The 22,342-nt window shown below is 43.3% G+C and overlaps 1 protein-coding gene across 1 annotated transcript in view; it reads left to right on the top strand.

The window, feature by feature from the left end:
• The window catches only part of KIF13B (kinesin family member 13B), a 128,545-nt gene extending 107,587 nt beyond the window's left edge, over positions 1-20,958 (top strand). The window contains exons 37-40 of the mRNA XM_019473179.1: positions 865-998; positions 10,416-10,478; positions 12,020-13,040; positions 15,677-20,958. Coding sequence (XP_019328724.1) covers positions 865-998; positions 10,416-10,478; positions 12,020-13,040; positions 15,677-15,969 — 1,511 coding nt within the window. The 3' untranslated portion in view covers positions 15,970-20,958. The remainder of the gene's footprint in view (positions 1-864; positions 999-10,415; positions 10,479-12,019; positions 13,041-15,676) is intronic.
• Positions 20,959-22,342: the final 1,384 nt, after the last annotated feature.

Below are 22,342 nucleotides of genomic sequence, written 5' to 3'. Positions count from 1 at the left end.
GGGTCAGCTGTCCTGGCTGTGCCCCCTCCCAGCTTCTTGTGCGCTTCCTCGCTGGCAGAGCACGGGAAGCTGAAAAGTCCTTGACTTAGTATAAGCACTGCTTAGCAACAACTAAAACATCAGTGTGTTATCACATTATTCTCACGCTAAATCCAAAACACAGCACTATGCCAGCTACTGGGAGGAAAATTAACTCTATCCCAGCCGAAACCAGGACACCAGCAAAGACAGTAAGGCTGCTAATATGTTAGAAAATAAGCAGTACTGGATTTGGATGGATTATTTTGCAGCTGATGTGCCTAATGTGTAACTGAGAGCACAGAGATATATAGTAGTGATGTTTAGTACATATAACTAGGTTTTCTCAAGGGGGGAGTAGTGTGGAAAAAATGGCAGTGTGAGTAAGAAGAGTTAAATGCCCCTAACTTTTTGCTTTTTCTTAACTTGGATCTTCTCATCTCTTATTTCTAGTAAGTTTTGTAATTGCTGTTAAAATTGTGTGCTGTATGGACATCCTTTTTCAATTTTGTTTCTTGGGTTTTTTTTTTCCCCCTGCTTCTGCAAGTTATAAAGCATTTTATGTTTCTAAGTGCAAACAACAAGCTTTTTCACACTATGTGATGAAAAAGATTTTCTGTATACTGGGGCCACAGATTAAGACCTACCCAAATTCATATGTCCCTTTCGAAGGAGGAGCCAAGCACTCAGTGCTTTTCCTTGGCTAATGCTTTGACCACTGGAAGGTGTCATCTCAGACTAAAATGATAACAGTTTTGTAATACTTTTTTAGGGGGTTTTGGGTTGGGTTTTTTTTTTCCTTTTCCCCAAAGCATAACTGTTCTCATTTTTTAATTTTTCCAACAGGTATTGGTAGCCTTGCTGCTTCCTATCTGAATCCTGTAAAGTCCTTTGTGCCTCAGATGCCAAAGCTGCTGAAGTCTCTCTTTCCTGTTAGAGATGAGAAAAAGGGCAGGCAGACCTCTCCCCTTGCACAGCAGGTAAAAAATGAAATCAAATAGGCTATGCAGCAATACTGGTGAGTGCTGTTAGACTTGCTGGCAAAGTGCTATTTTATATGTTGTTGCAGGGCAAACCAAGCTTTTAGTCACAGTAAAGCCTTGTGATGCATTTCCCCTCCATTCTGTCCAGAGATAGTGGAGCTGTTTAAACTTATTGATACACTCAGCCCACTTGGCTTTTTTAAAGTGCCAAGTACACTACCAGCGTGATTTATGGTAATACCACTAAATTACCACAGCAACAATAGTAAAATTTATGAAGTGCACTTAGTGTTGTTTGTGTATTGCCAAGTGGAAAATGTAATTCTATTTTTAATTTGTTATTTCATACACCATTCCCCCTCGCCCCAGCTCATGTCACCTTTTACCTGCTATGTACTTTGGCCAGTTGCTTTGTTCGTTCTCTTTGTCTATTCCACATGTCAGAGAAGCATTTGATTTTTTTTTTTTTTGCATGCTGTGTTGCAAAACTCCACCTGCTCCCGATGTGGCTTCTGTGCTCTGAGCAGTAGCTAATGCGTGGTCAAGCAGACTAGAAAACACTACTTTCTTTTAAAGAAAACAGATGAAATACAGAATCCCATTATAAATAATATTTTCTCCTTTATTTGAGAGTCTGTAGTTTATTTATAAAGGAGTAGTCCTGTATAGCGTAAGTCTGGAAGATTTAAAAAACTGTTATGAAGATAAATCTGGAGCCAGATCTCGCACGTTAAAGTTTGTGGAAGTCCACTCTGTCCGTGCTTTGTTAACCGTCCAGCTCACTCTGCTGTCTCGTTCACTTGTCTGGAGTTCTGGAAGCACATTACCTGTTAACTGAGACCTTTCCATACCTCTTTACATGCAGAAAAATGTTTTAAAGGATATCTTTCTCAAAACAAAGCAAAACAAACCCTAAGAATCCCCAAGCAACTATTTGTTGTGACTGGATCCAGACATTCTATTCCGTTGTTTGCTACAGCTAAACTTGCTGTTATAAGACTGTCTGAGGATTACAGGAAGTTGTTTTGTCACTGTAGAAGTACAGTGAAATATTAAATAAATAGACCAAAAATAAATACCCTAACACTTAAATATTTTTAAAAGTAACTTATGACAGACCTAGCACAAATAAAAGGAAGGCAGATTCAAAATATTTTTAGTTTGACTGTGGTTCTATTCTCTACAAAGTAATAAAAGGAGCAAATTTTACTCCCAAATCTTATCTACTTTAATGCTTTACATTTTCATGTTGCCTTTTGCTTACAACAGCCTTAGTGTTGAGACTGGATTCGTAGAACCTTACTCATCTATGAAATTCAGAGAATTAAAATTAAGACAGTGGCTTTCTTAAAGGTATTCTGGTATCGAAAGATGCAAATAGGTGTTCTTTACAATTGCAGTGAGAGCCTTTCACAACTTCTTGAATTCTTACTGAATCAATGAGAGCTGAGATTACAAACGAGGTCTAATTTCCTGCCTCTAGTCTAACCACCTGTTCCCACTCCTTCCTACTGTTCAAGATCAGTCTTGTATTATTTGTCTTGAAGTCAGTTTTTAAACTACAAAGACATCTATTTAAAGATATTTTAATTTATATTATGGATTACTGTGGAAACTCAAGTAATCAGATCATGATCGCAACAATTTTTAATAGGAGGGAAAATGCTATTTCTGCTTTGTTTCAAAAAAAATAAAAGCTAATATATAAACAGGAGCGTGTGATTTTGTTATGCTTGGTTGCGTTGGAGAGCAACCTAAGTTTTTCCATGACCACTGGATCTGTGTAGTAAAATGAAATCTTAAAATTACTTGCCACTTTTAGTTTTGTAACAGAACAAGTCAGTTGTGTTACAAATACACCTCACTGGTTTGAGAGGTTTATAGATATTCTTCGCAGCTCTATCAGTAAGGAAACAGGGCTTCTTCACTCCTGTTAGCAATCACAGTGCATAGAAGAGAGAGCGAAAATTGAAGGAACTGCTACAGAACTAGCTACAGCTTCTTCTGTGCAGCAGAAAAAATAAATACGTGCTGTTGTAGCGAGTCTGGCTTTAAGATCATAAATATCATGTCTCGTAATCTTTCTTGCTGTTTCTTTATAATGGCCTGATGATGCAAATGTGGCCAGAAGAATTTAACCGGTGGCGGTGATGAATGGCCGTTGTACTCAGTGGATGATGGGGCTGCTATGGAGGTCAGCGTTTGGCAATCAGCTTTAACACCTTATCGCTAACCTGCCAGAGCGAGACAGCAAGCTAGTAATTCTTGCATAACTGTAGGAAACGACGCAATAGAGAGGACACAAAAAATGATATTTCTGAGTCTCAGAAAATACAGAACACATCTTAGTTCTGTGGCAGAATAAGACTTCGATACACAGTGGCAGGGGACGTAAATGAATGTGCAAGGTGAGTAGGTGGGAAAGTACGAGAAGTATAAGGGGGAGGCGAAGCCGAAAGGATTTTTTGGCTGTAATTGCAAAGGAATCTGACCGCTAACTGGGAACTGATGGGCTTCTGTTGCCGTAAACAGCAAATTGGGAGAGCTAGGTTCAGGAATAGAAATGACTAAAGGAATGCTTTACAAAGCAAATAGATCTAAATCATCCTTTCCTGGCTAAAAGCAAATGAGCAGATGCGTAATAACAGGTTTTTGAACATAAATACCAAAAAGCTAAGGGGATCAGTTTATTACTTTCTCCTGGTTCATCGAACAACTACAGTGAAAGAGAATTTCCAAAGTTCTTGTCAAGCTCCCTTTTCAGTGCATATCTGTTACATTATTTGAGAGTACTTAATTATCTAATGTCGTTAAAACCTGTTCTGGAAAAATGCTGGTGAACCATCTTGAACTAGATGGCTGGCCCAGCTGTTGTATTAAATCTCCAATATGTTATAGTTAAATTATCAGGGTTGGATGACTGTACGTCTCTGCAGAAAGCATCAGATTTGATTTGTTGCGCCTTGTAAGCAGGGTCTTAGGGCTAAGTGGATTTCAGTGCTTTTGAGCATCATTTCCAAGGGAGCAGTACTTAACCTTCTTCCAAGTTTATAACTGAAGTTAAGTTCATCACGACCAAGCAGCTCTGAGTGGACGCGTTACCGCATCTCTGATTCTGTGCGAGTAAACAGAAGGTGGAGTTCCGATCGCTCGTTCTGAAAATACCTTTTTTTATTTTAGCAGCTTTTTATTTCAATCATACGCCGTTGCTTAGGCTGGCATCAACCTTAAAGTAAGTGAGCACATACAAAAATTATCTTAACAAAATGGTCTTTCCCGGTGCTGTTTTTTGTTTATAGTCAGTGGTTGCCTGAGTTTCAGAAATGCAGAGACATTCCAGTCAAGGTGGTGGCAGCTAACAAAATTGCTGTCTTTGACCTTCTGATGCAAGTTTAGTAACTAATCTGGAGAATAATGAACCGCAATTAATGAAATCTGCTCTCGTATTCAAGTGTGTTTCTCAGACAGCACATAAAATAATTGAAAGAACTTCCTGCTCTCTAATTAGTTAGATTGAATTAATTTGGCATAATAGGATTCTTTATGTAACTAGCAGAACGGCTTCCGATGAAGCTGTTTATGTACCTAAAAGATTGGTTTCTGATGAAGCTGTTTATATACTTTTAAGTTAGAAAATGCCCGTTTTGTCCATTATCTGATGCCTTTAAATTAATTGCCAGTAGTCTGTAAATAAAAAAAGCCAACAACTTAAACCTTTTTGATTGCTGGAATTGCTTTTTATTTTCCGAGTCTGTTCTTTAAAAAGCTTAGTACCGCAGTGTGCAAGATTTAAAGCCTTACCAAACCTTATTGCTGATGGGGGAAAAGTTTAAAATACTTGCGTAAAATATGCAGGTGGATGGAGAATCAGTGTTTCATCTATCTGTGCTTAATTATATTATGTACATGCTCTTGAAGCTTGTCTTTTTTATTAACACGCTGAGGCTTTCATAGTGTACACCAAGCAGAATTACTGTTCTTTACCTTACGACCCTGTTGATCTCCAGGAACTGCCCGTGTAATTACATTTTAGGGCATCATTGGGTGCTGATATTAAAAATGTACATACTAAATTTCAGTTTCTGTTTTTTGACATTGCTGTGGCGGAAGCACATTCCTCTGACCAATGTGCATTTGGTAAGTGGATTTTGGTCACCTTCATACTCGAGAACCTTGTTGGATGCTCAGATGTCTTTTTGTTAGCACATGGCTTAAATGAGAGATCTTGAGTCACAGCTGTGTTAAAAAAATAAGAAACTATTTGAATTTCCGTATGCTAATGTAACTCATTTTTATTTTGTGGTACGGAAATGCAGACATGTGACACATGGAGAGGGCAGCTTTCAATTTTTTCTCTTTCACCTTCTGATGCAGACGTAGTAATTAATCTTAAAAAATAATGAAATGCAGTTAATGAAAAGCTATCTGAGTAGACAAAAGCTTTTTTCTGGCAGTGCATTAAAAAATAAGTTTCATGGATGTGCGTGATGCATAGTATAATTGCTAGAACTGACATTCCTTAATCAAATGTAAATATTGTGGCCTCGGAGAACCTTTTTTAAAATCTCAAAGGCTTTTTTTCAGAGTTTCAAATAAAGAATCATTTGGATGCTATAATCAGCATAGCTCAACAGATCCTCTGTGGCCAGCTGAGCTCATATGTGTCTAGTTCTTGGGACTGAGTTGTTAGTGTTTTGATTTCTTTCTGAGTTCAGTTTTCGCTATCATCATCATACAAATAGTTTTTAATGAGAATGAGTATGGAAAACTGGCTTTTAAAGTTCTTAGAGCAAACCACTGAAACTTCTTTATGAACTAACTTGAAAATGGTTATGAATTACCCTTTTAATCTGCTTGGACCTAGGAGTGAAGTAATTTAACTGCATAGAAAACGGTATGGTTAATTTTGCGTAAAGTATATTAGAAATGTGGAATTCAAAAGTATGGTTACAGGCTGAAATGTTCCACATATGGAAGGTGGAATAAGAGGGTTTTGTTTGGGTTAATATTTAAATGCACAGTGTCTTCAGAGAAGAAAACAAACACAGACCAAAAAAACAACAAACTAACTTGTACTGGGTTTCAGATCTCCTTTTGGAATGCAGGAGATGTTATATTTGAATGATTAATGACTTCAAAATGATTTTAAAATGGAGGGCAGAGAGGAATATTGTTGGGGAGGACCTTTTTAAAATGGATTCAACTTTTTTGGCTACGTCCTAGGGGATTCAGAATTCTTACTGCATTGCTGTGTATGTCTTGTGAAAGTATTTTATCCCGAGTGCTCAAAACTGATGTAAATCTATATTTAATGAAGCAACTGTTATGCCCTGCTGCAGAAGTTTCCAATAGCTGCTTTTAAATGGTGATGTGAACATAATACTGTCAGTGTGACAGTCCTTGAGCTCAGTCACTCCAATCTGTGGATGGTAAAGCATAGACAAGCGCAGTGGAAGTTTTCTGATAATGCCTTTTTAGGATTGCATCAGCTATAACCTTGGCTAGACCATTTCTGGAGCTTGGAGGATAATTCTTGTACGCGCTGGCCCAGTCTGTTCTGTTAACTGCCACTGAACTTGCTGCATGTTGGGTGTTAACATTGAAGGATTTTCATCCAGTGACATGAAGTCAAAAGGCTTTGTACTGAAGTCATCAGTCACCATGGTCAGAGGTGTTTTACAAAATGTTTAATGACATAGAAATACCAAATGTGTTTTTCTGAGCTCATAGAAGAGGTTGCCGTTATATATATGTAATATACAGTACGAAAAAGAGTTAATTTAGGATTAATTTTGGTGCCTCTGTAAGTGCAGTGAGATACACACTTGCTTTTCCTGGTCAAGCTCACCAACATACCAGGTTGGTCTCCAGATTACGCTAATCACTAGTAACTACGTGGCTTTTGGTCACCTCAAAGTATGTGCAAACTGACCTCTCGTCTGACCAGAACATACACACTCTTAGAAATCCTTATAAACTCACTGCACAGAGTAGCAGCTCTTAAGAAAAAGACAATTTTTGTTCTACAAAGATTCAAAGATGCTTTAAAGTTAATTGCTTTCGTGTTCTCTCTTACTTCATATTTTGTCAGCTTGCTTGAAGAAATTGTGCCAAAAATTATCACTGTAAAAGGGTCATGTTTTGCCATTGGGTAAATATATGTGTCTGGTTTAGCAGTCGCTATCTACAAACGTTTAATGACAGAATTTGGCTCTCGATTCAGAAATATTTTTCATCCAGTAAATGTCTTCAGAGATAGTCAAGCACATTGTTTTCAGTATCTCCCCCCCCAAGTAACTTGACTACATTTCATAACAAAGATTTGTTTTAGTACCCTTGCTGCCCCAGTGAGGGTGTTTCTGCCCATCTGTTTCTTGTCAACGCTAAAGTTGGGCAAGTGCCACTTCTCATAATTGCTTTTTTCTCCATGTTTTTCTAAACATTGCTTGGCAAAGTTATTGTAGTTTTGAGATTTGTCATCCTTTCAGGGGGAGAACTTGATGAGGAATGATTAAAGTGTAACGGTTTTCTTTCTTTTGCTATTTGATATCAACTGGATTTTTATGTTTCATGGATTTACAGGCTGTAAGACTGAAGGTTTTTGAGAGATAAAAAACCCAAACAAATGCTTTCCTCCGTTTATTTGTTTTAAAGGGAGAAAAGGAAATCAAAGGAACTGAGAAATATCTTTAAATACTTTTTCTTATTCCAATTCTGAGTGCTTATCTCTGGATAATAATGCTAGACCTCAGAGCACTTCCCAGAGATGGCACGTATACTGGGAGAAAATGGGGCAAAAAGATCAAGTTGTGTTGCGGTGCCAGCGTGAGAGCCTGGAGCTGGCTTTAGCTCCTGATAGAAGGTCTGCTGAAAAAGGCTGTTTCCCCTGCTATATCAGATCACAACAGCAGTGTGGAAGCAACAAGGACAGTGTTTTTCCTTTTCGCGACCTTTCTGAGATGCCAAAATGCAGTGCTTTTAGCACTGGACCATGGAGATATTTAACTAGGATAATTTGAATTCAAGAGCCTTGGCTTCTCACTGAGGTTCAGCTGCACCTCTGCAAAAGGTTTAAAGTGCTATGCCTAGGGATGTAAGTGCCTGCCTAGGGATTAGCCCTAATGCCTTGTGACTGCAGATATTTTTTTCATTAAAAGGTGATATTTAATAGCTTGGCTTTGCACTCCCAAGGTAGACCAACCCATGGTTCATAGATGGTTGAAGAGGAGAGAATAAGTGTTCTGCCAAATACTCTGCTCCCTTCAACACCGTGATAAGCTTCTATTAAACCTAAAATTTGCAGGGTTTTCTCATAAGAAAGTTAATCCCTCTCCTCTCTAGTCTTTGTTAAAGCGAAACACTTGGCTGTTATGACAATCAAGTTATCCTTGCATGTCTGAGTTAATACTTCAGGACGAGTCAGAGTACTCACGCACCTCATTGCTCTAAGCTATCTCTGGACTCGGTTGCAAGTCAGTACTACGGTTGTTTTCAGGTTAATACTTTTGTCTTAGAAGATTGCTGCTTTATTCCAAAGGAAGCTGAAGTTCTGGAGTATGAGGTGTCTGAAAACCACTGGATCACGAGCCCTAAAGCTGTGTTTATTTTTAGGCTTCGTTGATTTGTTCTGATTCGGGTCGCCATCTGCTTCCTGGAGCCCCAGTGCATGTCCTAGTAAGGATCTCAAAATGCTAATACCTTGTGCACCCGAAATAGAGCCAGTTTGCTCTGAACCCCACTTCAGTGGTGTACTTTCAATTAGCAGGTTTAATGACAAGCAAACCCCTCCTCTCCTGCTTTCTTTTATTGAACTAATGCTTTAATGTCTTAAAAAAAATTATTTTGATCCACTGTGAACCTGTTGGAGTTTTTATCCGTCTTTTGTCTTTTTATTTTTTACCTTGAACAACCGTGTTTTTATTTAATGCCTGGCAATCTCTGTATAAATAATAGCTGTTTCTTTCCCCCATGTTTATTTCTTTTCGGGACAGGATTGGTCATATTCCTGCTTTACTGTACTTAGAAAGGATGCAAGAGAAGAGTACCTTACTCTTCAGCTGGAAAGTTTCTGTTCTTTAAACAGATTGTTGAATTCTGGAAATAGCTGTCTCGGAGATGAGCGCTGTCTGCATATTGCTACAGAAGGAGTTCTCAAGTCCCTTGGAGAAAAAAAAAAAGGCAAAAAAAGCAGACTGCTCCCAAATTGTATAATATGTCACCCTTAAAGAGCTCTTTCCCTGGAAGTATGAACCTGCACTTGCAGTACGTTATTTAACAGAGCTAAAGAGAGTTGTTTCTGCCTTTTTCTGCGCTCTCCTTTTCTTCATGCTTCCCTTTCCCAAGGTTCTCCATTGAACTGGTCAACACTCCTGTGTCAACAGTGCATGACAGCCCAAGCTGACAGCTTAACCTAAGATTTATAGTCAAGTGTCACAATTTGCTGTTACAGTCTTAGGAGAGTGATTATTTCAAATATTGAAAATAAAAACCTGAATACAGAGCAAGCGAGGGACATCTATTGTCAAAGCCTTCATATCAAACCCTGTGCTATAAAAGAGAAAAATACTGTTGAAACAGCGATAGGACGAGAGGACGAGAGGAAATGGCCTCAAGTTGCGCCAGGGGAGGTTTAGATTGGACGTGAGGAAAAATGTCTTTACTGAAAGAGTGGTTAAACATTGGACCAGGCTGCCCAGGGAAGTGGTTGAGTCACCATCCCTGGAGGTATAAAAGACGTGTAGATGAGGCGCTTAGGGACATGGTTTAGTGGGCATGGGGGTGTTGGGTCGACGGTTGGACTCGATGATCTTAGAGGTCTTTTCCAACCTCAATGATTCTATGATTCTATGAAACTGCGAAGTGGTCCTTCTGACACGGGACCGATATATTGTGATTAGCAAATGGCAGGTGTAGTCTTCACTCTAGCAGGCAGTGGTGATGCCCTCTTTGAAAAGAAGATGCACAGATCTTGTTTCTGGCTTTCTCCTTGAGTTAAAGCGAACAATGCCAAAAGCTAAACTGAATTAAGATACTGGAGATGGAGAAAGAGTTTGGGAGAGGGACTGAAGCTGAGGTTTTCACTAGCCAGACCAGCGCGACCTCAGACCTCTTCGTCGTCTGGTTGCTCAGTGGTCTGTCTTTGACTGCATTAAAAGAAAACGTTGTACACTGTGAAATTGTACTTTGTGGCTGCTTATGTGTTAAAATTCCAGGGTGCCTTGGTTAAGGTGTTTTCCCCTTCGGAGTACGTTGTCAGAATGCAATAAAATAGCAATGCTCCATCCCTTCGTGACAACGGTTTGTTTGCGATTCCAAAATTTCAGATGTAAGTTTTAATGTTTACCAATTTGACAATATTTAATCCTTTAAGTGAACAATGCTCTGTTTTGTTGTTTTTTTTTTTCATTCCTGCAGGCTGTCCCACGAATTATGGTTCAGTCTGCCAGTATTGATGCCAGCGCTGCAAGGGTGAAACAGGTAAGCACATCCCAGGATGTGATGATACGGTTTGCATATTCACATGCCTGGAAACCGGAGGTGGCAAAAGCAGCTGCTGGGATAGCTCCTTAAAACCTGTTGCACTTGTACTGTTGCTTCACTGTGAGACAATTAAATGCAGTGTGTGTTGCTGTGTTTTCTTAGGTCTTGGTAAAATCTCCCTTTATCGCTGGTTACACTTTCATATTTTAAAGCCTGGTTAATCATATGACTGCTTAACTAGCTAAAATTTAGCTGTTTTGCCGCTTTAAAAGGCAAATTGCTAGGCTCTGACACTTCCTATAAACAGAATGTGTCTGTTATTCTGAGTGTTGAGCTTAATTCTCAATTTTACATTTCAAGCCAATTCATGATATCGGTGTGAAAAAAAGGCTCTTGCTAAGCTGGAGAGATAATAGACCCTATGATCTCCCACAGTTCTGCTGAACTTCAGTCTTATGAATAGCAAATCAGCTTTCTCCCACTGTGCTTTTATTGTCTTAGCAAAATGTGTGTTATCTGAATGCTTAAAAGGGAAAGCCCAAAGAAAGAGCGGAGCTCCAGAGTCCACGTGTACACCACCCTCTCCATAGAAAAGCTAAAAATATGTCTTTAATCCACAGGAATATTTCAAAAAACTTTTTTGTATTACATTTCATGTAGCAATACCAAGCTAGCCTTTGGTTCTGAAATTCCTGTAGTTCAATCAAATCCCTCTTTCTTCAAATGCCACTTATGTTTCCAGTGGAAAAGGCACTTCAGAATAGGTGAAAATCCTGTAGTTTTGGACATGTTGCCACTAGATGGGATAAAAAACAAAATTTGAACAGTAAACAAAAATGCACACCTGAGACTTAAGATAGGATATGTACAAATCTGCTGTCCTCCAACCACTTTTTTTTTTTCCCCTTCATATTAGAAGCCTCTTCCCTCCCTCCCAAAGAGATTTAGAGACATCCTAATCTTTTAGAGTACATGTGGTGGCAAAAGATATTGATCTATCAGATTTAGTAAACTTTACAGCCAAGAAATACATCACTAAAATGGGCTGTTAATCTCACGAGGTGCAGTTAATTTCATACTCTGAAAGTGTGTGGTGCTGGCGGCATTGAGGTGGGAATGGCTTTTGGAAACGGGGACATAAATGACAGTTTAGTTGGAGAGGCATGATTTATCAATCCTGAGAGTTAAGCCAAATAACTGTGAGAGACTTATAGATCATGGCTGTTTCACATTTCATATAAATCCTGCTATTCAAACAGCAAATGACCATTCCTGTAATATAAATAATTTTTCAGTAAATATTGGGGAACGTATTTCTTTTAGTCGACACTTTTCTTATTAATGGAAGAAATGAGCTGACAATCCTACCAGGTTTGCGAAGCTGACTTCAGATCAGCTCGCACCTCTTGGAGATTGCAGCTACACAGGGATTTAGATAAGCTGGAGGCCTTAGTACTTCCCAGAGGCCTTGTATCTGTCCTTTTAGCCCAGATATTTTGGATACAGAGCTCCACGGTCCCTATCCTCTTCTGTTTCAGATTAACCAAGAGGAAGTAGGGAAACAGCCATTCGAAACTGCAGTGCAGACGTCTGAGGCGGACAAGAGTCCGGAAAAGACACCCAAAGTGCCTCTGCAGCAGCCCACGGGAGACATCCAGGTGCAGGACTCCCAGGAAGGACCTCCAAGTCCTCTGAGTGAAGCCTCCAGCGGGTACTTTTCTCATAGTGTCTCGACAGCCACCCTCTCTGAAGCCCTTGCAGCAGGAATTGATGCTGTGGCTCAGCCAGGGGGTCAAATGCCTGCAGTGAGTGACTTCCCAGCTCCCGCTGTGGCTCAGGTCTCTTCTTCTGACGTGCCAGGGCACTCGGACGGTTCTTCAGAAAGCTGTCTCAGTACTAAGAGAGAGAGTCTACCCGCCTTCAGCCTTCAAAGTGCTCACACAAGACCTAAAGACAGCACTGAAGTGAATGGAAATGATGCTTTGAAATCAAAATCTTGCGCATCTCCTGTGACTCAAAGCGAGCAGGCAAATGATGCCTCTGTAGCCACTGATGCAAAAACCTTTCTTTCTACCTCCACTCCAAAGAAGGAGTTGTTATCCAAACAATCGATGGAGTCAGCAGGACACGCTAGGAAAAAAGAAATGGCTTCTGGGTCTTCAGAAGTGGGGTTTCCCAAACCACGGATTCATCCTGACCAATTGTCCCAGCCCAGCATTGCAGCCTCCCCCTTCAAAATCCAGAAAGTCAAGACGTCAGAGCTGAAGTCCTTTACAAGCATGCTGGGGACAGATCCCACGTGTTCACTAAACACAGAAGAGCAGCAAGGAGAAAAGAGCACGTCCGCTGCCCGTGGACTGAACCATGATGGATCAGACGCGGCAGAAGAAAAACTGGAGGAGACTTCTGACTCCGAAGATGCCAATGAAATTCCCGAGTGGCTGAAAGAGGGAGAATATGTCACAGTTGGCACAAATAAGACGGGCACCGTTAGATATATTGGGCCCACAGACTTTCAAGAGGGAACATGGGTTGGTGTCGAACTGGATTTACCTTCAGGTAAAATATGATCTAGACCGGGTGTAAAGCAGACAGCATGTCAGAGTTTGCAGTGTTCATTTTAATGCTACTTTTTGATGAGGGGGGGGTCATTAGCATTGGGTGCATTTTGAGAAGGGAAATATAAAAGATCTTTCCCCGCTGTGAACTTTTTCCGGTCTGCCTTTGTAAACCTAGTCTCACTGACCTCTGACTGAATTGTGTCCCTTTTCAGTTATTTCATTGGCTTCTTACAATGGAGGTAGGAATCAGGATTGCTTTTACAATGCAGCTCGGTAAGTATGTAGTATGTAGTTGTAGGAGATGCGCCTTGTGTCTAAAGAGTTCTCTTCTGGACTTCTGCTCTGAGGAGAAGAGTGTCCAAAGCGCAACAGGAGTTGTGGGGTTCAAATGAGCAAAGGAACATTTAGGCTAAGTAAGATGCAAAGTCTCCTGACAGGTTACCTAGTCTCTCACAAGCTGTTTTAAAATAAGCTGTAAAATTACAAAAGACTGTTTGTGTGTGTATACCTATGTATATGAAAACCAGTAGGAAATAATCATACATCGACCACCCGGACGTACAGATGATTTAAGGTTTCTTTCAGCTTCTCATTTGTCATTCCTGTCTGAGTCTTACCTGTACAACTGTAGACTTCCCAGAATTTAGGCTCTAATACATACTTTTTGGAAACTAGGGTGCTGTTCCTGGGGAGGCTCTGTTCGTATGTGCCGTTGTAGCATGACACAGAAAAACAGTGACTTCAGCACAGGCCCTTTAAAGTGAGGGAGATGAAAGAGAGATGACGGCTGGGATTTGTTCTCTGCTGGAGCCCCAGGCTTCATAACTCCCTTCCTCTGCAGGTTCGCGTCCACTTTCATGGCACTTGTTTTCTCCAAGAGTAGGCAGGATTGGGGGAAGGCAGGGCGCGCTAGTGGAAAATTCAAGAGACAAGCAGTAGATACCACTGCCTTTGATAGTAAGAGGGTTTGGTTTACCAAGGGCACGTAAAGCTCCTTATTTAAATCCTTTTAACCAAGCTGTAGCATTCCAAGTCTGCAGTGCAGGCTCTGTTTGGTGAATCAGCACGTCCCAGGGAGTTGCCCGTGCTCGTCTCTGCTGCACGCTTCCCTGGGATCGGAGCCGTTCACCAAGATAAATATGGTGTCAAGGATCCAGAACTCCCATTAAATGAGCAGTTATCTTCCCTGCGCATGGTGTGCTCTTAAAAGCTGAACTGGATGGTGTGTTTTCAGCTGGTTTCAGAAAACTCTCTGGAGCTTGCCATCCCGGAAAGCAAACTGTAGCTCTAATCCCTTTGAAAGTTGTAGACCCGATTCTCAGTCCTGAATTCATACCTTATTTAAAAAAAATAAAAATATATAGTTACAGATTCATTTCCATTTTGGAAAGTCACCTTCCCTCCCTGTCTGGCTACTCTGGTCCACAGTGCTAATTCTGTTAAGCTGTTTGCACATACCTGGTAAACATCAGCTTCACTGTTCGTGGAAGAGTCGAACGGCTACGAGATTTTTGGTCTGTTGAGGACTCAACTGCTGATGTTGCTAGATATTTTTTTCCCCCTTCTGTTTCCACAATGATTAAGTCCCTGATTTGTTGGAGCATAACTGGTTACTAGCACATCTGGAGCTTCACTTGGGAAATACGGTCACAAACTTGTATCTTTGTCACACTACAAACAGGGATAGAAGTCCAAGTCCTTGGCCACGTGAGGGTGTATCGGACCCAACGTGGTAATGGTGGTAGAGAGAAGGAAACACCCATAAAACAAAAGGGGTGACCTTTATGTCATTTAAAGAGCTGTTGTATCTTTTCACGTTCCCTTTACAGATGGGAGCAGTCTCTGTTGCGGTACCCAGAACAGCGATCGTGAGAACTTTAAATGATCTAAAGGGAGAAATAGATCTCAACAGCATCAGCGTAAAGAAATTCTTCTTTCTGTTCTGTGGAGGTTTTATGACATGGAAACAGTAACTCTTCTCAACTTCAGACACTCATCAACTCAGAAAACCAAAAGCTCTTTTAAATGTCTTTTTTCCTTCCTTCCTGATAGTTTGGTGATGCATCTATTGCTGAACTGATTATTTAACGCTTTTTGGTGAAATTAAAGAATTCCCCTGAATAGCAAGCGGGGAGGAAGAATAAGGTGGAGTGTCCCATTCAGAGTAACTGTCTCCGTGCAGTGGCTTTGCTGGTGTTCGGCAGTGAAGCGTGCTGGTGTCACTGGAGCGCAAGCCTGCAGCTAGGAGCCACCTGAATCAAGTCCAGCCTTCTGCTGTTGCAGGCAGCTGCTTCCTCTAATCTTATGTCAAGTGCAGATATAAAACCAGCTGATGGTTTTTTTTTTATCTTCACTCCTGAGGGAAGGCTACTCCCACTTCTCTACTCCTCTGGTAGCTGGAAGACTTGTCTTTATATCAATAAGTGTATCGATCTTCGGATTTGTTTGCTCTCGTACCAGCCTTGTTCCCTAGTGCCCATAGTGCTCTCTCCTCCTGGGTGTTTACCTTCACAGTCATTTTCCATCTCAGCATTTTCTTCTTGCTTTCTTCTTCCAGTGTCCTCCTAGTAGCACGCCATATGCACACAATAAAAGCCATTTTGTCTATCATCTTTCTTTCTCTTCTCGTCAAAGGTAAGAATGATGGCTCGATTGGAGGGAAGCAGTATTTCAGATGCAACCCAGGCTACGGATTGCTTGTGAAACCAGGCAGAGTTAAAAAGGCCACGGGACCAGCGAGACGGCGGAGCACCGGATTGAGGTTGCAAGGAGGAGCCGCCGCTGAGAACAGGAAGAGTGGCAGCTTCTCCGGGTCAGCCTCCAACCTGGCTTCGCTCACAGCCCTGGCGAAATCAGAAGGAGGATCCACGCTGCGACCAGAGAAGAGCCAGAAAAATGCGGAGAACAGGAAATCCTGGGCAAACTGAGACAGCCCTACCCAGCGCAGCAAACACCGTGCAACGCAGCCAGGGGAGCAGGTCTTCTAGCTTTGGGAAGCTAAACCAACCATGTGAACTTCTAGTTTCTGGCAAACACTAATGAAGGGTTTTTTCTCTGCTTTGGGTGATTGACATGTTAATTCTTTGCCTTGTCACGGTGCTGGATCTACGCCCTTCGTTTCCTGTTACAAATTGCGACGCTTCAGGGTATGACTGATGGCAGCCGGTGAAAGCTCGTGGCGGTGGGTGGGTGTAAGCTCTGCTCTCTTCCACCTTTCACAGAAGGAAGAGATGCGTAAATTGCTCAAATTACGGCATGGCTTTCCAATAGCTACAAAATACTACCCAGGCACCAGTGCTTCTCTCGGTGTAACTGGCAATTTTAAAAAAAAAAAAACCTCCCCAAAATAACAGTTCTTTTCTAATTTCGTAAGAGCTGTGTCCGTATCACATAACACATGGTGAAAGGGCAAGGTTATAACGATTCCAGACAGGCGGAGAAGCGGACACAAAACTTTATTTGGAAATAAAGAACCCCCCAAACCCCTTCATTTAAAAAAGCAACAGCTCTTTGGTTTTGTGACCTGGGACCGGTGCCCGTTTTGATTCCTGTCCTGTTGTCCCTCTCTCCTTCTGTGGAAATCAGCACAATCTTTCTAGCTGATTTGTTGGGAATGGGAGAAGGCCCACGACCCCCTCTGTAATATTTTTGATCCCTTCTTTTTAGGAAAGAGGGGAGTTGAGCGAATTTGCTGTCTGTAATCTGTTTAACGTGTGCTCTCACCATGACAGGATCCCCTCTCTCCCTTGCCCCAAAGTGGCAGGACCTTCTTCTCGTTGGTTCTGTCCTTTGGGCCAGGAGGATTTTTGCAGAGATATCAGCACTTAAGTGCTTCGATGTTCCCACCCAGCCTTTGGAGACACTATGCAAAGCAGAGGGCCGCTGCCCTTGTAACGGGATTAATCCAGTCTATTTATTTTTATTTATTATTTTAAAATATGAAATGTTTGCGCTTTACAATCATCCACCGCCCGACGTTGCACAGAGGAGCTCTACTAGCACCATACCGAGCGTCGATCCAAAGAGGAGGTGCCTCCCTCGCCAGCTAAACCGTCCCAGCGGCACGCGAAAGCAAACCCGGCTGAACAGCTGAAGAGTCGTCCCCAAAACAAATCTCTCTTGAAAGGGGGAGGTTTGGGCTGGCTTTTATAAAACTTGATTTTATTTTTGGTAACCCTTGCTAGTTTTTAACTGCCTGTGGCACAAATTACACGTTGCTGTACATGTGTGTATATTTACATGTGCAGGTATCTACGTACATACGCTCATTTTCTAACAAATCAAGAAGGGCCACAGACTCTCGTATTCTGAGCTGTTTCTATCTTGTTTAGTCATTACGGGGGGATTGGACAGCTTGAGCAATAGACGTTTTATCTACGTGGGGAATATTTAGGATGCTAAATCAATGATGAAACTTTAATATGTGTCTAGTCGCCGCCCGTGCTGCACGTGGGTATCTAAGTGCCTTACCCATCTGGTTCAGAGGTCCAAGGGAAAGATACATTGTCATCAAAGGAGATAGGGATGCTTAGCGAAGGAGATAATTATGCTGATTTACTGTAATTAATATCATTTATGCAGAAGGAATAAAATTAAAATAGAAACTAATCTGTAGCAGAAATAAGTGGGATGGGTTACAGTGCAGCATGCATAGTACTGCCAGGGATTCGTGTATCCTTTCAGCTTCGTGTACCTAGTTTCAGTGTTTCCTAAATTTTCATAAAGAAATCTTAATATAAAATGTACAGACCAGCTTTTAAAGATATTTTTAGTGTACAGTTTTTCCTCCTTTTCCTTTGCACGAAGCTCCTGTCCGTTCAAGCCAAGACGATGGGAGAAATTTAATCATGAATAATTCAGACGCTAAAATCCTGGGTTTTAAAGTTGCAACTGTTTTTATGGACTTGACTCATGCAACAAAACGACGTTTCGTTTTGGGGTGTGACGAGTCTTACTGATGAAAGACCGCCCGCTAATTAATACGATGCGTCTTATGCTGCCTTGTAAGTTTTCTAGAATCCATCTGTACCGTTTTTCTAATTGCACTTTGTTCTGACGTGCTGCAGAAAGTCAGCTAATGTGAAACAGCCCCCTAACTGACAGTTGGGGTTTGTTATTTAGTCTCAGCATTTCATTTACTGGATTTAGGGATGTCTTTAAAACTTCTCGATGTTTGCTAGGTGGCCCCCTTGGGGGAGATACGAAGGGAAGAACCTGTCCAGCTCCTTTTGGAAGCCTCTTTTCTTCCGCCGCTGTCTCTGAAGACCGGAGTTCTCCGGGGCCAATGTAAAGGTATCCAAGTCGCAGGAGCGAAAGGGTCAAGCAGAAGGTAGCTGGGTTAATAGTTCACTGTTTATGCCACTATAAATTCCTCTGGCCGTGTTTGTACTACAGCTCTGACCGCGTGAGGACGTATTTCAGTGTTTGCACGTCTGGAGCACGTGGTCGGAGGCTGCAACCGGCCGATACGGGGTGGATTTCCTCTCCCACCCGCCCTCGGTCGTGTTACAAAACCGTGCTGTGCGTATTTAGAGGGGTGTGAAACGCGGTTTGAACGGAACATACTTGCTGCCTCCTCTCGGATAACTTGACCTGGAAGCAAACGTCTTAAATACGGCTGGTATGTTTTCAAACGTCAGTGGACGATTAGCGTGACGAAGTGGCTCTGCTGACAGAGCGCCTGGTTGACTTTGGTGGAGGGAGGATTTTACTCGTAGCTCTCTCGGTTTTTATTGTCTCGTTTGACTTTTGAAACTAAACCTCTCCTCAAATCCCGCCCTGACACCCGCCCCAAAAATGAAGCCACCCTGACTGACTCACCCCGATGCGGTGCAAGCTCCAGAAAGCCAAACAAATCCAGTCCGGCCGTGAGGACGCTCTCAGAGGACTTCTCTGACTCCCTCCTGCTCACCCCAGCTTTCCTGAGCACGTGAGGTTCCTTCTAAAGATATTTTCCAAGATTTGGGCACAGTGAGTGCACATCCCTCTACTCAAAGCCATCTGTTACTCTGCACCAGCTAAGCCAACTAACCAGAAAACAGTTTAAAACCATACTGAAGGTAATGTATGCTTTTTTTTTTTAATTGATAACATTAGAAAAACTACGCTCAGCATAAAGGAGGAGGTGCTCTTACTGGAACTGCTCAGCAGCTGAGGCTGGCGCGTTAATAGCTATGCATATTTTCCAAGACTTTCATGCACTTTATACAGGGAAGAAGAATATTTAATGCAGGAACTGTAATTTGTAGCGAGTGTCTCGTCTCCTGTGTCTGCTCGGTGGTGCAAGCTTGCTTTCTGGATCCCTGAACCGTGGATGGATCTCGGATTCTGGGCGTAGAAAATTGCGTTGGTTCGTAGGAAACGTAAGGGTCCGAACCCGTGTCCGCAGCTCTGCGGGTCCCTTCCTCCGCACGGGCTGCGGGCTTTTGAAGCGTGGTGTCGTTTGCTCCGAGTCAGCCAAGGGGATGGTATTTTTTTGGAGGGACTTTTTTGGGTTTTCTCAAACCAAGCCAAGGCTTTCTCCTGTGTTACGTTCAGCGCTCGTGGTGTTTTGATCTCTGTGTCCAAAATGATACCTTTTCAGTTCGAGGGCCTTGGCTCTTCCCTGTTTAATGATGTAGTTTAGTTGAGGAAAACTAATAGAAACAAGTTCTGCGTGGTAATACTGCCCGAGTCCTTAAGAAGAGAGTTTTGTCAGTGGTTGAGATGGAAGCTCCCCGCTGCTGCCCGCGAGGCGGGATGTTCAACGCCTCTTTGCTCTCCTACGAACCAAGAAACCCCCCTCGTTCCTACCTGTCGGTCGTGAAAACCTGCACGAAACGAGCTTGGGTGTTGTACAGACCTGTGTACGGTAACGGAGCTGTTGAAGAGTCTTTTCTGTGTCGATGCTTGTGTTGTCCTTACGCTGGTACTGCCGGTTCTTTGCACAGGTTCAGTTTTCGCAGTGCCTTATCCCTGGGTCAGCAGCTAACGCAGCGAGGGGCTGGGTTTCACGCCGGCCTCGAGGCTGCCTAGCTTTTAGGAAAGGGAGATCCTCCCTAGTAAGTAAAGGTGCAGACTGGTCACACTACAAAATACTCTTGAGCTGGGGTCACAAATAAGTGTCTTGTTCCTTTATCTCCTTTATCTTTGCTTCGGTTTCTGCTCTCTCCACCCTCCTCCTAAACCACCGTCATATTTTTCACCCCCGAGAAAGGCTCGGCCGCTGCTCTCTGCCCGTGAGCCCCCGGCTAGGCTGGGTTCAACTGGCGGCGGAGCCTCCTGGCCCAGCCTGGCTAAGCCTTGTCCTGGCTCTGGCGTCCGAACGCCGCGGCGGAGAGAACAGGGACGTGGCCTGGGGCTCCTTAAACCCAGCGAGGGGGCGCAGAGCGGTAGGGACGCGTTAAAGACATTTCCCCTTCACCGGCCTTACCCGCTCAGTAGGAGCGGTGCTTTTGTTCGGCAGGAGAAGGCAGCTGCTCTCCCCCTCGCTTTCCCCTGCCAAACTGATTTTGAAGCCGACGGGGGAGCCGCGCTCCGAGCAGTAACCGGCAGGGTGTGAATCGGCACGTTCCCGCCTCGCTTCAGACATCCTTGTCTCTAGTGCCGTTCCTCCCCGCGCGCCCCAAGCGTGCTCATTGCAGCCGACGTACGTTTTGCTTTTTCACCACCGCTAACGTCCGCCGTGTCTTGGGAGAGCCTGTTCCAGCTCGTCTTTCTGTTGATTTCTGTAAATGTAGTGGGTCTGTATATAAAGAGTGGCTATTTACACTGTGGTATCACGTGTCGATCGGTGTACTTTAAATGAGCTAAAATCCAAAGATACTTTGTAATGAGCTGTAAAGTTTTTAATTATTTCTGTACAATACTAAATTACTGTAATATTGTATTATACATGCGATGCAGCCTGCAGTACCTAAATAAACATCATCTTTAGAGCCGTTAAGTCTGCGCTTTGTTAATCCGGTTTGTATCACCAAAAGGTTTAGATGCATTCGCGGCCCTACGATGGAGCGGCATCGCTCGAGGCTGCCGAGATCTGTTTCAAACAAGACTTTGGCCCTGTCGCCTGCAATTTAGGGACCTTCCCATCGATGAGCAGGAACCCACGGCTTTACCTTCCCTCCGTCCTCCCTCCTCCTTGATGCTCAGGAAAAATAGCACTTTGCCCACAGCCATTCGGGTGTGGGAATCCTCGGCACAGACCGTGGCTCCGCGGAGCTATGCTGAGCCAAGGGAGGGCTTTATTCGATACCCATGTTCCCTATCGTTACGCTAAATAAAAGCAGATGGAGGTCTGGCCGTGCTCCCCCCATGCTCTCCAGCTGGCGGGCTTCGGACTGGACAAGGGGTTGTCGCTGCCGGCCCTGCCCTTAGTCGCTGCAGTGATTTTTTTCTTTCTCCTGCTCCTTCGGTTCCCCTGTGGGCTGTAAAAACCAACTGCTTGCAGCCCCCCGGACCTGGGCGAACGGCCCCGGTGCTTTGGGGGCAGGGAAGGCGGACGCCGGCTGGGATGGGGCAAGTTTTGCATGGAAACTGCTTAAAAAAAAAAAAATCCAGAAACCAGCTCGTGGGGAGGGAGTTGGGATGCAGATTGCTCCTTTTGGAAAACCAGATCGGGCTGGACTCGGTGCTAACGCTTATTTTAATGGGATCGCAGCCTGGTGTTACCTGATTTCCCCCAAATTGTACAGATGCAGCAAGCGGTGGATGAGAAGACGGGCTACTCCAACGAGCTCAGCATTGGTTTGCACCGGCCAGCTATGAGGGGAAGGGGACAGCGGCTGCCGTACCTTCTGCAGTGACCAGTGTCACACGGGTCGGGAAGCCCAGCAGTACGGTTGTGTTGCTTAGGTCTGGGGTGTAAAAGCTTTGGCTCTTGGGGGGACGGGGGGGAACCAAACCCAACAACAAAAAAAACCCAAACAACTAAACCATCTCCCGATCGCTCAGCGGGACTTTCCGCCTCACATCGTCCCACCCCAGCCCCGGGGACCCCCTGCCCCAGCCCCCTGGTGCTGATGCTGCTGAAAGGCGTCTGCTGTTGGGTTGTGTCACGGGGTGGGGGTCTGTGTGTTGGGGCAGAGCACTGGGGAGGCCGGGCAGGCGCCTCTTACAGGTTGTCGACGCCTCCAATTAATGTAACGGAAGTGAATCAGGAAACTAAAAAAAACCTGATAAATTCAAAATTAAAAAAAGAAACAAACCAAAAACCAAGACAAATTACAGCTCCCTCATGTTGCGGCAGCCTTCCCAGGCCCTTGCAACACCGAGCAAATGCCCATTACTCAGCGAAGCTGCCCCATGCCACGGCACGCTCAC

Source organism: Aptenodytes forsteri, unplaced genomic scaffold (genome assembly GCF_000699145.1).
Source record: "Aptenodytes forsteri isolate BGI_AS27 unplaced genomic scaffold, ASM69914v1 Scaffold534, whole genome shotgun sequence".
Lineage (NCBI taxonomy): Eukaryota > Metazoa > Chordata > Aves > Sphenisciformes > Spheniscidae > Aptenodytes > Aptenodytes forsteri.
The sequence above is the reverse complement of the archived record's forward strand: the minus strand, read 5'-3'. Positions and strand labels throughout refer to the sequence as shown.